The following is a 15268-nucleotide window of genomic DNA, read 5'->3' as shown; positions in this document are numbered from 1 at the left end:
ATCAGCTGCCACCATCTTGCACAAGTGTTGGGGAGAGGGTCTGCATACAGAATGTTAATACATCACTACAACAGTGCATTAGCTCACAAGTGTAAGCCAGCACTTTACCCCTCCCCGTGGAGAATGCTGTACTGAGAATTCAAACTAGGTTACATATAACTCTGTGGGAGTTCCCTTGCCTAAAGCGGCCCTCTTAATGGGCCCTCTGAGTCAAATGCAATCGTATCCAGTTAGGTACCTGTCTGTAGCCTTTGTGTACAGAAGTGACTGTAAACAATAACAAATCAATTATCGAATTCCGAATGATCGAGTGTTACTTTGGTAATACTACATTAAAAAGTCCCAATAAAAAAAATATACTTTTATACCTTTAAAATATGATTATTTTTTAAGTTACTTTATTCACAGTTCCTTCTTTTTCTTGGACAAAAAAAATTGAGGACCAAATTCAGTCAGTGGTGCACATTTCAATGCCAAATTACCGGTCGCTGTTAAAATAAAATAAAAAAGTCTTTGGGGACCAGTTTCGATAGAGAGAAAGTCTTGTCGTGAAATTTTGCACCAGCAGTATTTTAAATATGGCACTTCATAGCGCATTCCTGTAGTTTGAAGCGCTGTAAATTACATATCTTAAAGTAATATAATGATTCCCAATTAGGTGACATGGGGAATAATGGAAGACTTGAGCTGGTTTTGCCAGGATTCGGACTACAAATCTGCAGGTCACAGACAGTGGTTAACTCACTGAGCTATTTTACCTGGTAAAACATTTCCACCGACCTAGCAGTGCAACAAGTACGTTTTTCTTTCAGACATTCCAATGTGTTTGCTTTGCCTGGTGCACGAAAATACATTCAAAGTGCATATGGTAATGCAGTTTTTAATTTGTTTATTTTAATAATTATCTTTTATATCACAAGCCCATTAAATTAAACCTGCGTTCAGCTATAAATATCTCCCTGCTCATCTTTGAAAGGAGACAAAAAAAGCTAGTAAATCAATCTGCCCAGCAAATGCTAGTTTAGGATGGCTCCCAGCACCAGACAGGTGCAGTACTAGATACAATTTCTTGCATCCAATTTAAACTTTACAATGCACCGCTCTGAATAGCATCCGCATAAAAAACAGGTCTGAATTCTCACTTCAGCTCTTCCTAAATTTCTGGCTGTTGAGCCTGTGGTAAGAATGGGGTGTATTATTTCTCTTAAAATAGTATTAAATAATAACAGAATTGGCGTGTTTTCTGATTTTCTGTACACACAACATGCATTTTCATCACATATTTTTTTTTATTACGATGTTAAGAAGCTATATCATTTGATGGGGTGTGACAGTTTTATGATTTTTCAATATGTAAATGAGTACTGATACACTTTTTCCCTACTTTAGTGTAGTGATTCCCAATCAGATTGTGATCTATAAGTCTGCCAAATATCAATTCACAATGGAAGCACAGAGGGGCTTAGTTACAAGCTCCTTGCGCCACCGGTAGATCACTTTTTCCCCATGTTAAAAGTGAGGCACTGACGGCGCAAGGGACTTGAGAATAAGCCCCAGTGGGTTTTCAGTGTGTCGGTGTTTGCACTTATGTAGTCTTCGCCCTTGAAGCTCACGTTGATGAAACAAATCTTTTAAGCCTAGATCTACTAAGGATTGCGCAGTGTGGCGCAACTTTGCTCTCCAACCGTGGGCTTTCATAATGATTACATCAATGCAATGATTTGCGCACTACGAGAACATAACATTGGCAAATACCCTCTAAGTGTCCTTGTTAACTGCACACCAGACATGTTGGCTTGGCATCACTGCAAACATCCATCCATTCATGCTATTGCCAAACTGGCCCTCCTTCCTTTGTCATGTAGGATTGAGGGAATGAAAGCTGTAGTTCCTCAGTCACAACATATGTACTGGAGGGGCTAGATTAGTGCTTCAAAGCCTGGGTTCTCTAAAGGTCAAAGCGGCTGACCTTTTCATTCTCATACAAAGATTTTCTTTAAGACTCGTCCTTTGTCATTCAAGAAAAGGCACCGCGGCGCTGTGCACACAGAGCCCAAATTTGCTTATGTCTGCCTTTTCCCCGAGCCCATTTCCAACACAGCAGTTTCAAAAAATGTGTAAGCAAATGCTTGCATGCTTCCTGTGAAACTCCATCCCGGCAGGTTAGGAGTAGTCCTTTCGCCAAATCCTGCATGCACTGAATGGGTATTTCTTCTGCCTTTCAGCTAGGATATGATGTTTCTTTTAGTTCTATCCTTCTTTTGTAGGTGTCCGTCGTGCGTTTCTTCTGCGCCCCCGGACAGGGCTTTAAGTGAATGGAATGCAACAAGCACTGGTAAATGCATTTAGGTTTCGCCTATTACTTGTATATGATTAAGAGGCATGCATGGAAAAGGCCTTGGCAACTGCAACATAAACAGTAGTTTAAAACATGTACAATGTAACTACCAAGACTAACTGAACATGCTTCAGAAATATCACCATGGCGGGATTCCAGTGTGACGAATGTGTAATAAAATACTTTGGACTGACCTAAACAGTCTTCCCAAAATCCCAACACATTCATGGATATGTGCTCTCAATGATACAGCCCCTCCTATTTTGTAGTTACCCTGAGCTGGTTCCAATAAACACTACGGAACAGTTGTGACACACTGAAAGACTTAATTATAGAACATTTACGACAATACTCTAAAACTGATTAAATATATAAAACATAAAAAATGTCAACTACAAATGCGCATATATTAGTGGTAGTGAGGCAGAGTTCCCAGAACAAATGCCAAAATTCTACAGACGGCAACACAATGGTGCTCTTTTAAGACTTGAAATGTGCTGCATTACACTGCATAATTGTACATGCACTCTGCAACATATCATATCTACAATCTTATTTTTAATACAAGTTGACCCTAACACATTTTGTTTTAAAATGATTGTTTATATGTATGGTCACTTCATTGTAAAGCACCGTTGTTGCCATTGATGTGGGTTGCGCTATATAAGACTTTATAAACAAGCATCGGCATAGCCAATAGGTCTCGCCTTTGGGACCTTATAAGTGTTTAGTTATCCAGCACAATATCCTTGGTGCAACAACATCAACCGTTGCACTGCTAAACACTTAGAAGGTCCCAAATGCGAGACCTATGGGCTATGCCAATGCTTGTTGCCCTGGAGACTGTGTGGAGAGGAACGGAATTGTTGATATATATATATATATATCTCTTATTCAAGCCTCCTCCTCAAAAATGATCCCTGGCCCGGGCAGCAGCAGTGAGCACACAGTAATGAGACCCGATGCAAATCCAAAGGCCAATTTTTCCTAAAGGAAAGGAATACGCACACTCTCAGCTGCTTGCATCAAAAGGTTTACTGCAATCACCACGGAAAGTGTTGGGTATGGGCACAGCAACACGTGATGTGTTTCATGTTACCTGTGAACAAGGCGATTCGATCGACGAAATGCGTCCTTGTCACAGGGAAGGGAAGTTGCGCTTTGGACGTATATATAACAATCTAAAAGCAAAACTTATTTTGTTCTTCAATAGCACTCATAGTAGTCTCTAGTACTAAAAGGAACCACATTTTGGATGTGCACCTGTGAAACAGTAGAATGTGGTCACTCACAAAGGAACCAATGGCTCAAGTGGCTGACCCTCGGCCCCATGATGTAATGTGGGTGGTAGGGGTAATGGGAATATGATAGACTAATGGATGAAGTGAATGGGTGAAAGCCCTTATAAGAAATAAAGTAACACATATACACACTCACAAGGTTAGTACAATCAAAAGGTCTTAGCCAACAGCAGACCTACCAAACAGTTTTCGACAACAGCAGCTTAATAACCACAACAAATAGATTAAATTTAACAAATTAATCACAGAAGATGTTAATTAATGGTATATAAAACATAGACAAAAGATGACATCCACAAAGGTCATAACACAGTGAACAAAGACACTCATAAAGAGGCTTCTATCAGACAAACAGGCACATACGTTATGGGCAAGCAATTACGAGCCAGCTATTTAAACATTATTATACCATATGATTTTCAATCTAAACTATTATTCAGGAGAATTAAAAGTGCAAATCGATACAGGCTGGCGCACTGATGAAATGTATACTGTGCATCAAACCGGCCTCAAAATACTGAACTATGGTTTTATATATAACATAAGGGAAAATTTGTAATGCAATAACTTTACCCAAGAGTTAGCGACTGACATCTAAATACCAAAAGAGAACATGACAGACGTTCCTGCCATAGGAAACCTTTTACAAGTTTGAACAGGACCGTGTGTGACTAGTGAATTATAGCAGCCGGGCACTGTGCTAGACGGATTAGTTTGTACAGCAAGCACAGCACAGCAATACAAATCAATCAGATGTCAATGTAGAAAAACTGTATTAACAGAACAATCGGTAATATGCACCAAATGTCAAAAGCTGAAATTTCTAGCATTCGTAATCTAAAACCGGTTGCTACATGCAAAATAAACTATAGAAATATTGAGTCCACTACTTGACAGCAAACAGTTCATGTAACGTCTCTGGAGCAATCTCCTTTAAACTTACTTGTACTAAGGTAAAATGTCGAGGAATCGTGAAACATTAACAGACTTTATCAAACTTAATTAAAAAAGGCAACAACAAAAATCAGAGCTTCCCGACTTTGCTTGTACGTAAGGTACAGTGAATTTGTATAGGGCATTCACACCATTCAGTTATACGATATATACGATTGATTGCCAAACGCTTTCGAAAATGTGTGCAATTATTGGAACTACTAAAAAAAAAAGGCAAACGCACAAATGAAATACTGCATTGGAAGCTGGCTTTTATGAAATTACAAGGTTGCACTGTGTACATACCTGTCGGTAAATAGAAGCAATGACGGAGCTGCCATGGCTTCACTGAGGAACGGTAAGAGCTTCACGGCCGGATGTAGTCAGGGGCTTGTTCGGAACTACATTTCAAAAGGTGTTTTTGCTGAAATGGCTATTGCTCGAATGCGAGATCCCGGGGCCAACCAAGCACAAAACTAAAGTTAGATGCAGGAGGCAAAGAGACGCTGCTTCTGGGCGACTGCAGTTGCTCAGTCAACAAGGAAGGAAGAAATGGCTCATAGCAGCACTCTGTACTAGTCAGAGGGAGTGGATAAATTACAAAAGAACCAACACTGACACGCCCTCTGAAAACTTTGTACTACACCTCTCGGGTTACATTCTTTGCACATGCACTGCGCGTGCCTGACGAAGAGGATTGGCCTCAAGGATACCAGAATACTTGATAAATTCAGTAAGCGCCCTGCCACGGTTTCCTAGATAAAATTCCTGCTTGCTAAACTTCTCATGTAAGAGCCTCGCGGATTGAAGGTCACTCTCAGTCTCGTGAATATATGCTCAACTCCACACCAAGTAACACCGCAGTTATTTGAAACCAGCATGGTTTCGTGGACTAGGTGGGACTTCCCCAAATAAAAGTAGCTGCACCGAACTCCAGAACCATTGATCATTTGTCCTTCCAGGAATTCACAATTATAGTGCTGGTCACACTACAGCTGTGTTGAGAAGAGTGGGTGTACTTATGGGAGAGGGAATGTTATCCTAGTCACAAATCGGGGCTTCTCAACGCATCTTTTAGCCACACCTGATAAATAATAATAATAATAATAATAATAATACGGATACTTGTAAAGCGCAACGGCTACCTCAAACAGCTCCTTAAAAGCGAAGATCAACTGGGTGTTATCGGCGTATGAAAATTGCTTTTACCCCCCAGTTGGCTATGTAGGAGAACAGAGGCACCAGGTACAGTTTGAACAGGAGCGGGCTCAGTGCTGACCCTGGGGGACTCCACACCAGAGCTGTTTCGGCTTAGACACAAGGGTTGCAGCACAACCTTCTGGGAGCGATTGTTCAGGTAGGAGTTCAGCCCGGCCAGTGCCGTACCCCTAATGCCCATCTCCTGCAATCTCCGTGACAGCGAGGTGTGATCGACGGTGTCAAGTGCGGCTGATAGATCCAAAAGCACCAACATTGCGGATGCCCCTGAACCCACCGCCTGTCTTACCGACTCAGCCACCTTCAAAAGGGCCGTCTTGGTGCTAATGCCTGACCTAAAGCCAGATTGAGTATCATGTAAAATGCCCTTACTCTCAATAAAGATTGTCAGTTGACGCTGCACCAGTTTTTCCAGCATCTTTGCTAATGCTGGCAGCAGAGAGATAGGTCTGTAGTTGTTTTAATCCCATGGATCCACATTTGTTTTTTTTCCTCAAGGGGATCAGCGTGGCATGTTTCCAGAACTCTGGGAAGGAGCCGGACCTAAGGGAAAAGTTCCATATGTGCGTCAGCACGTGCTTTATAGAGTGTGCCATCACTTTCCAAAGTTTGGGGGAACAGGGATCATCGGGTGCCCCGATTTACACCTCATAATTTCTGCCAGCCCATCCTGCTGGGAGATAGGGATAAAGTCTGTAAGTGCCGCCTCTCGGCTGCAACCTTCCCTGCTGTCAGATTGCTCTGTCTGCCTTATACACTTCCATAATTTTATTGTCGAAGAAGACAGAGATACTTTCGCACAGGGAGAGGGAACGTTGCACATCGATCTCTGCTGCTCTAGGTTTGAGAAAGGAGTTGACCACCCTGAACACCTCCTTGGTAGAGTTGTCAGACTTTTAAATGCGGCTAGCTAGGTAATCCCTTCTAGCTACCCTCATCAGGCCGTGCAACTCCTTCAAAGCATATAGGTGGACTTGGCCCCCTCACACTAATTTACCCTCCACTGCCGTTCCAGTCATTTACAACTGCTCTTGGCAGACCGAAGTGATTCTGAAAACCAAGGGGCAGAGCCTAGAAGATCTAGCGGGTTTGGCCGGGGCCACGGATTCAACAACTGTCGAAATCCACTGATTTAGAGCCAAGGAGTCCGCATTTGGATCGTATGGGTTGGCTGGCCTGTAGGATAGGGTCCAAGGACGCTGCAGTCAGGATTTTCCAGCTTCTTTTGATATAAGCCTGGTTACCCTTACACTGATATGATCTGTCCACCCGAAAGAAAAATGGAATCAAACAGTGGTCCGACCAGTTTGATAGGGGCGGTTAAGCACACAATAGCCAAGTTAGAGAAAGCGAGGTCCAGGGTGTGTCCGGCCTTGTGCATGGGGGACATAACGTGTCGCGTTAAATTGGAACCCCTGAGTGATGACACTAAATTAGCTGCCTGCGTGCAGGAAGTGTCATTAACATGTAGGTTAAAATCACCCAACAGTGGAATTTGAGTACATTAGTGATTTCTGGGCAATATAATTGCACAGCTCATGGATTATGTTAGGAACACAGTCCGGTGGCCTATAGATAAGGGTGCCTGAGAAGGAGGTTGAAGGGTTAATTTGCTAACAAAAGTTAAGCCCCTCTATCGCCTCCAGATTAAGGGGTGCTGATGCTGCTAAGACACAGGAGTCTCCCGATTAGCTTAGCACATTTAAAAACCAGTAGGGACGGCCAGTGCCACTGCTACAACAGAATCTGTGTCCAGCCATGTTTCTGTTAAAAACATGGCATCCCACACATTATTTTTTAGCAAAAGCCATATATCCTCGGCATGCTTAGACAATGATCTACAACTTATCAAGCATGCCTTGATCCTGGCCGAGATGCCGACTTGCCCTTGAATAACTCTTGCCTCATCAATACTCCCACCAAGTCCTGTGTACTCCCCAAGCTCCCATGAGCAGTCCATACAAGAGCAAGCCGCCTATCTACGGCAAGGTTGATAGCATGGGCCCGAGTATATGACCTGCCTCTCAGCGACAGCAAAGCGTCCCTAGATCAACAGGTCACCAGGCCAGTGGGCCGCCGTGCATTATGGCTGGCGCTGGCCGCGGACCGGCCTGCCTATGGCGCGCCCGCTGCGCATCCGGGCGCCCACGTGTGTAATATAGAGGTGCCGGACCGGGAAGTGAGGAAGTAAGAGGGGCGGAGTGACGTCCCTCCGTTCAAGCAGCACACTGAAGCCGTGAGGGACCGGGGATTTGTGCTTGTGACCCAGAATGCAGGCAATTAAAAAAGGTGAGCCCCCCTTCAAACAGGTGCAATATACTTTTTTTTTTTAAATCTCAGAAATCACAGCAAACTTAAAATAACTGCAATAAAATCACAGCAATCAGCCAAATAAACTCTTAATCAATCAATCAATCAATCATAACACTTGTATAGCGCGCTACTCACCCGGAAGGGTCTCAAGGCGCTTGGGGGAAGGGGTCCGCTACTGCTCGAACAGCCAGGTCTTGAGTTGTCTTCTGAAGGCGAGGTGGTCCTGGGTCAGCCGAAGGTGGATGGGGAGGGAGTTCCATGTCTTGGCCGCCAGGTAGGAGAAGGATCTGCCTCCGGCGGTGGCTCTTCGGATGCGTGGTACGGTGGCGAGGGCAAGGCTGGTAGACCGTAGCTGGCGGGTGGGCGTGTAGAAGGTCAGGCGGTCGTTGAGGTACTTGGGGCCCAGGTCGTGGAGAGACTTGTGTGCGTGGGTGAGGAGCCTGAACGTGATCCTCTTGTTGACGGGGAGCCAGTGCAGGTCCCTCAGGTGGCGGGAGATGTGGCTACGTCGGGGGATGTCCAGGATGAGTCGGGCAGAGGCGTTCTGGATGCGTTGGAGTCTTTTCTGTAGCTTGGCTGTGGTTCCGGCGTAGAGGGTGTTTCCGTAGTCCAGTCGGCTGGTGACGAGGGCCTGGGTGACCGTCCGCCTGGTTTCGGTCGGGATCCATCGGAAGATCTTGCGAAGCATGCGAAGGGTGTGAAAGCATGATGAGGAGACGGCGTTGACTTGTCTGGTCATCGAGAGGGAGGAGTCCAGGATGAAGCCCAGGTTGCGTGCGTGGTCTGTTGGCTTGGGGGCGGTGCCCAGGGCTGGGGGCCACCAGGAGTCGTCCCAGGCGGAGGGTGATGGTCCCAGGATGAGGACTTCCGTCTTGTCCGAGTACAGTTTCAGGCGGCTGTTCTTCATTCACTCGGCGACGTCTTTCATCCCTTCGTGGAGGCTGGTTTTGGCGGTGTCGGGGTCTCTGGTGAGGGAGAGGATCAGCTGGGTGTCGTCGGCGTAGGAGATGATGTTGAGGTTGTGTTGGCGTGCGATGGTAGCGAGAGGTCTCATGTAGACGTTGAAGAGGGTGGGGCTGAGATCATCAGTCAGATTCAATACCATAGAAAGAAACGGTAGCCTAGCATCTGGTTTTGTTGCACTTGCCCCATCTACCTCCCGGCCCACACCATAGTAGTTCATCGAGAGACCCCACATTGTTCTAAATTTACAGGGACACATCTTGCTCTTATAGGTATGCCCCTACCCCACAGATCAATGGGCCTTCTTGGCAATTGTGGATCTGCCAAGAATCCATAACTGACACAAGTAGGCAATAATGGATTTTTGGCAGATCCATAATTGCACTTAATCCATAATTATAGAAATCGGTTTATTTTAGATATGCGTTTAAAGAGTGGAATTTTGCCAGTCTTTTATTATTGGGTCTTACCCTCTCTTCAATGGCAAAGTCAACTGTGCCTGGCAATTTTATAGGTGAAAGTGGTTATTCTCTAAAAGGCAAGTTTTTTTGTGGTTGTGTGGCTGTATATGACCATGAATCAAAGTTTGGATGGATGAACGAGTAGGCAACATAGTTTCTGTGAAGCAGAGAAGGGGTAGCCTACAAAGAGCAGGGTAAAGATCAAACACCTATTTCTCTCACTTTGTGATGTTATTTTTGAGTAGTAGCAAGAGTTTTTTTTCTAGCTATGAGACAGTACTACAACAACGCCAGTTAAAACAGGTAAGACTGGACCATGTAGAGAGTGAGAGAATCTCCACTAGAAGGGAGATGGCCCATAAAGGGACATCCACGATACATTCACTGAACACTATGCTTCCCCAGGACAGGTCAGAAACCACTGCCACACCAACGGATCTGGAGCCTTTTCTGGCCATTGTGAAACTCTGTTACGTACCACCCGAGGCAAGGGAGGAACTCAACGGAGACATCACACTAGCAGAGATGGAGGGAGCCATAAAGGCCATGGCCACCGGTAAGACGCCAGGCCCGGACTGGCTACTGCTTGAATTCTATAAGGCCTACTCAACACTACTGGCCCCTAGATTGAAAACATTATATGACCAGGCCGACGAGAGGCGCTGCTCATTTTGTTGCCTAAGCCAGACAGGCATTGGCGGAGTTGGCATCCTATATGCCACTGGCATTCCTCAATACCGATTACAAAATACTTGCTTAAAACTGGTGGATAGTCTAGCCCCCATGGTCCAACAATTAGTACACCCAGACCAAAATGGATTTGTGCTTGCCAGGACCACCTGCCTGAACCTCAGCTGATTCTTTAGAGTACTCGAATACACCCCTACTCAGTGGCCTCATGCAAGGTGCTTTGCACTCGATTTAGAAAAGGCCTATGATTCCCTGTAAGGAACCTACTTATTTGATCTACTCACCTGCCATGGGTTATGGGCCGCTTTAATCGCCTGGTCAATATTCTCTACACCAACACCTAGACCAGGACCAAAACAGGGCAACTCCATCCGCCCCACTACAGATACAACGTGTCACCAATCAGTGATACCCACTATCTCCACTTCTCCTTGTTCACCATGGAGCAGCTGGACCATATTCTATGCAAGCAAGGCCAATGCTGGAGAATACCTATAGGCGACAGCATCCAGGCAGTGTCACTTTTTGTGGCCGACATGCTTCTATACCTTAAGGACATCTAAGAGGTACTGGACACAATAACAAGTACACTACTCAGCTTCGCTTAGGTCTCAGAGTCAATTGGACCATGTCAAGACTCTGCCCATTCACTGCCAACATGTCTAACACCAGTCACCAGATCAATAGACTCCACAACCATGGTAGCCTACCACATGCCGAGACTTGGGAATATGCATCTCCCATGACCCGGCGGACCTCCTGGAACATAACCTTGGCCAGGCAGTCAACTCCCTGTGCTCACAAATGATATTTTGGCAGACCCTACCACGATCATATGCAGGCCACATAGCTCTCACCAAATTGGTAGTGCTGCTGTGACTGCTATACTACTTTGCCAACCTACACCTCCCTATACCTTCTATACTTAACCGGCAACATCATATGGCACAGCAAGCGGAGAAGGGTGGCGCTAGTTAGCTCTACCTCCCTACTGAACAAGACCGCCTAGGCGTACCAAATTTGGAACAATGTTATCTAGACTCCCAGCTTAAAATCAATATTTGTAAAGCGCGAACTACTCACCCTCATGGGTCTCAGAGTTACATGGTGCTGACTTTGTCGCCGGAGCCGGGGATCGAACCGTGAACCCTGTGCTCCGAAGTCAGCTGCACCACACCTCAATAGGTGGCCCGATGGGTAGCAGCCCGCCAGCTAGAGAATTCTGCGCCTGAGTCCCCCTCGTGGCCTCTCTTCCCCATACTACACTTATTCCACTGGACTGTCATGTTGTCACTACCCCACGCACTCTTTTTTTGATTTGAAATATTTATATTTGCTTTTGAAAACCAACAAACTGAGGCATCGTTTAGGACCCAAAATGGTGCTGTCAAAGGATACATTTTTATCAAGACAGCAAGCGTATTATGTCAAAAACTGCAATGGCATAAAGAACATCAGAGGGGGAGGGGAGGAGAAAGAGGATCAACAGTACCTCTCCCGAAGACATCCGTGTCAGCAGCCACACCCACCAATGCCCCAACAGCAAAGAAAATAAAGAGACCAGAATTCACTCATCTGGGGATAGAATTCTAGCCAAACATCACCATTTGGGTGCCCATAGCATCTGGTTTTGTTGCACTTGCCCCATCTACCTCGGGGCCCAAGCCATAGTAGATCACCGAGAGACCCCACATTGGATCACTCTGGTTCAGTAAGTCTGTATGTGTGGGCAGCCCCAAAGTGTGTGGAGGAAATCGCCTCTAGTCCCTGCACAGCGCAGACACCACAGGGAGGCCGCCCTACCCATCCAATGCAACCTGGCTCTTCCATAGTAGACCCGATGAAGTATCTTGAAGTGTATGAGGCTGAGTCGTGATTTTACTGCCACTTCCCAAAGATGCATCAGGGCCACCACCCAATCTGTAGCTTCAATCTTCCCAATGTCTGCCACCCATCAGTCTCAGAGCCTACCAAGCTTGTCAGGAATATGGCTATTCATAGTTTTGTAGGTATATGAGATGGCCTTGCTCCCAAACTGCCCCATGAGCAGCCGACCTTCAAGGAGAGATATTCCAGAATGTCTTCAGTGTCTAACCCCTAACCCTTTGGCCAACCACGCATGCCGGAGCTCTGCAAATTTTAGATATTGGTTCTGATGAAGGTGATATTCCCATTGCTAAGAGGGGAAGGGTATTAAGTTTCCACCTTCTAATACATCTCCTGCCTTAGAAATGCCAATTAAATCCCAGGGTTCAAAGCCTCGTAATTTCTCTAGTTCTTTCATCAAGTCGCCTTTCCACAGCATTGACTCCTAGACATTCAATCAATGGCCTTATTGGCATTTTTCCAAGCATTAAGTGTCACCTGTGTAGCCGGCAGCAAATTGCTCCTACCGGTCCCCTCATCTAGATAGTGCTTGGCAGTAACCAGGTCCTCTCTAATATGTAGGTTGGATGAGTTCTCGGAGCAAACATCCAATCAATTATGGGTATCAGGTGTGCTAGTAGTCTCAAAGGTATGTAATTCCTGTAGAAAATAGAAGTAACGTTTAGAGTACACCTAACAAGTCGAGTAGTGTACGAAGACAAGGGGTGTGGTTCCTTTTTGGAATTAGACCCCTCACACACCCTTACATGGTGTCATGCTTCATCATAGGGCCTTAGCTCCTCATTGGATGCTGCTGCAATAATCGACTGGCACCCTCAAAGGGGGCTCTTTAGCACAGATCTTTCATCCAAGGCAGTTATGAGAAGTGCCCGTGTAGAGCCCTAGCTGTAGATAAGTGCAGGTGTTAATGAAAAAAGATAAGTTATTAAAAAAAGATCAGGTAGGGTACAAGACGAAAGACTTTATTCTGAGTGTCCATCTGTCTGGTTAAAATTTTGAATGCCACCGGCGGAGGCAATGATCTCTGGTGGCTGGTGCACCACTGATCCCACTAGCAACCCATTTGCTTATAAAATCTTTTATATCAAATACACATCACTTACATTATCCACAGAAAAACACGTACAGTAACCCAACAGAATTTACTAATTCAAAAGAATGGCTTCGCTAAGTACAGACGCTCCTTTATTCTCAAATCCCTATGTGCACATCAAACGCCAAAAGAATACTAGGAACAGCTACAATTATCTTCTCAAAGCCTTTAAACACCCATCAATCAGTTTTGGGAGGCGACTTTAATGCCGTACTGGATGGGGAGGTTGACCGTAGCCCGCCACGAGTGCTTAGACAGTCACAGAGATGGCTCCCAGACTTCCTGGAGATGCTGGGGTTGGTTGATAGCTGGCGAGTCCGTAATCCAATGCAGACACATTTCACTCACATATCAGCAGCACACAATAGTTGGTCAAGGCTGGACTACATATTGTTGCCGGCAGCGATGGCCACCATGATTCAAGACGCACGATAACTGGGCAGGGGTATCTCTGATCATTCTCCGTTATGGTTGCAGCTCACTCTCGGACGGCAGACGGCTGGTCGGGTAGCTCCCATTAGTGCTTGGCAGTTGAGAGATCCGGCCATTAAGAAAGAGGTGCTCCAAATGTCAGAACGCTACTTCCTGGAAAATGAGGGGACTGTTGCGAAGTCCCTCTGGGAAGCTTACAAAACGGTCGCAAGAGTGGAGGTCTTCTCTCTGGTTGCGGGGAAAAAGAAGAAAAGACAGGCGGAGTTAATTCAGAAGGAGGCCGAAGTCATAGCTTTAGAGGAGGGAGCTGCTAGGTTGCACCCGACGGCGGACCTCCACTTATTGCGACTCCGGCAGGAAGAGTACAAAGCGCTAGCGATAATCAGAGCGATTGCTCAAAATAATGCCGTACACAGCTGCATATATGAGCATGGCGATAAAGCCGGTAAATTGATTGCGTGGCTTGAGCATGGGGAGTGGGCATCGAGGCTGGTACCAGAGTTGGAGGGACCGGAGTCAGATAAAGTTACTGAACCACAAGCTGTGGCAGACTCATTCTCTGAGTATTATAAGAAGGTCTATGCCGCTGACAGTGAGTTTACCGAGGCTGAAAACAGCACAATGATTAGGGATATTGCTATGCCTGAGTTGTCGGAGGACGATAGGTCCTATTTGGACTCTCCGTTCTCTAATGATGAAGTGGCGCAGGCTATTAGACAGATAAAGTCCGGTAAGGCGACTGGCCCTAATGGGATACTGATTGAGCTGTATAAATTAAATGCCAATAGGATCGCCCCGCATGTACAAGCCATGTTTCGGGAGAGCAAGGAAAAGGGCCAGCTCCCATATGATCAACGACATACAACGATAATTGTCATACATAAAGCGGGTAAGCCTAAGACACAATGCGCCTCTTATAGGCCTATTTCGCTCCTTAATGCAGAGCCCAAAATTCTGGCGAAGCTGCTTGCTACTCGGCTGGTAAAAGTAATCACAAATTTGATACACCCGGATCAATCTGGTTTTATGCCGCGTCAGAACATGGCGTTGAATTTGCGGAGGCTGCATGGTATCCTTGGGGGCTCCTCGAAAATACATGAGTCAACGGTGTTGGTGTCCTTGGGCGCCTCGATGGCGTTTGACAGGGTCAAATGGAATTATCTGTTTGCAGTATTAGCAAAATTGGGTTTCGGCTGTGAGTTTATTGGCTGGGTGCGATTATTGTATGTGAAGCCCCTGTCCAGGGTGGTCGTCAATAATTGTAGGTCGAATGTTTTTACATTGGAGAGGGGCACAAGACAGGGATGCCCGCTGTCCCCGTTGCTCTTTGTCCTTGCCATGGAGCCGTTGGCGACCTGGTTCAGATGGGATAGATCGATACAAGGCTTGCGATGGACACCGGAATGGGAAGATCTCGCTATATGCGGATGACGTCTTGCTTTATCGTACTAAACCTATTTTTATTTTTTTATTTTTTTTTTAAACATATTTTTATTGCAGAGTTAGAAACCACAGGATACAAACAATCAACCCGTGCCCCCGCGACACCCCACTGTCCAATAATAAATCCAAACTGTACACAGCCATTCAGCCCGCATCCCGGAGGCCGGGCGGCATGTTGATCCAAGCAATAGGAGAA

At 45.7% G+C, this 15268-nt stretch overlaps 1 protein-coding gene across 7 annotated transcripts in view; it reads right to left on the bottom strand.

The window, feature by feature from the left end:
* Nucleotides 1–15268, bottom strand: part of TBC1D14 (TBC1 domain family member 14) — an 830696-nt gene that overhangs the window by 541327 nt on the left and 274101 nt on the right. The window contains exon 1 of one of the 7 annotated variants that reach the window (XM_078678514.1): nucleotides 4879–5157. The exons of the other annotated variants lie outside the window; for them this stretch is intronic. Within the exon in view, the coding sequence (XP_078534640.1) occupies nucleotides 4879–4913 (35 nt within the window). The 5' untranslated portion in view covers nucleotides 4914–5157. Of the gene's footprint in view, nucleotides 1–4878; nucleotides 5158–15268 lie in introns of those variants that run through there. 7 annotated transcript variants of the gene reach the window in all.

This window comes from Lissotriton helveticus, chromosome 2_2 (genome assembly GCF_964261635.1).
Source record: "Lissotriton helveticus chromosome 2_2, aLisHel1.1, whole genome shotgun sequence".
Classification (NCBI taxonomy): domain Eukaryota; kingdom Metazoa; phylum Chordata; class Amphibia; order Caudata; family Salamandridae; genus Lissotriton; species Lissotriton helveticus.
The sequence above is the reverse complement of the archived record's forward strand: the minus strand, read 5'-3'. Positions and strand labels throughout refer to the sequence as shown.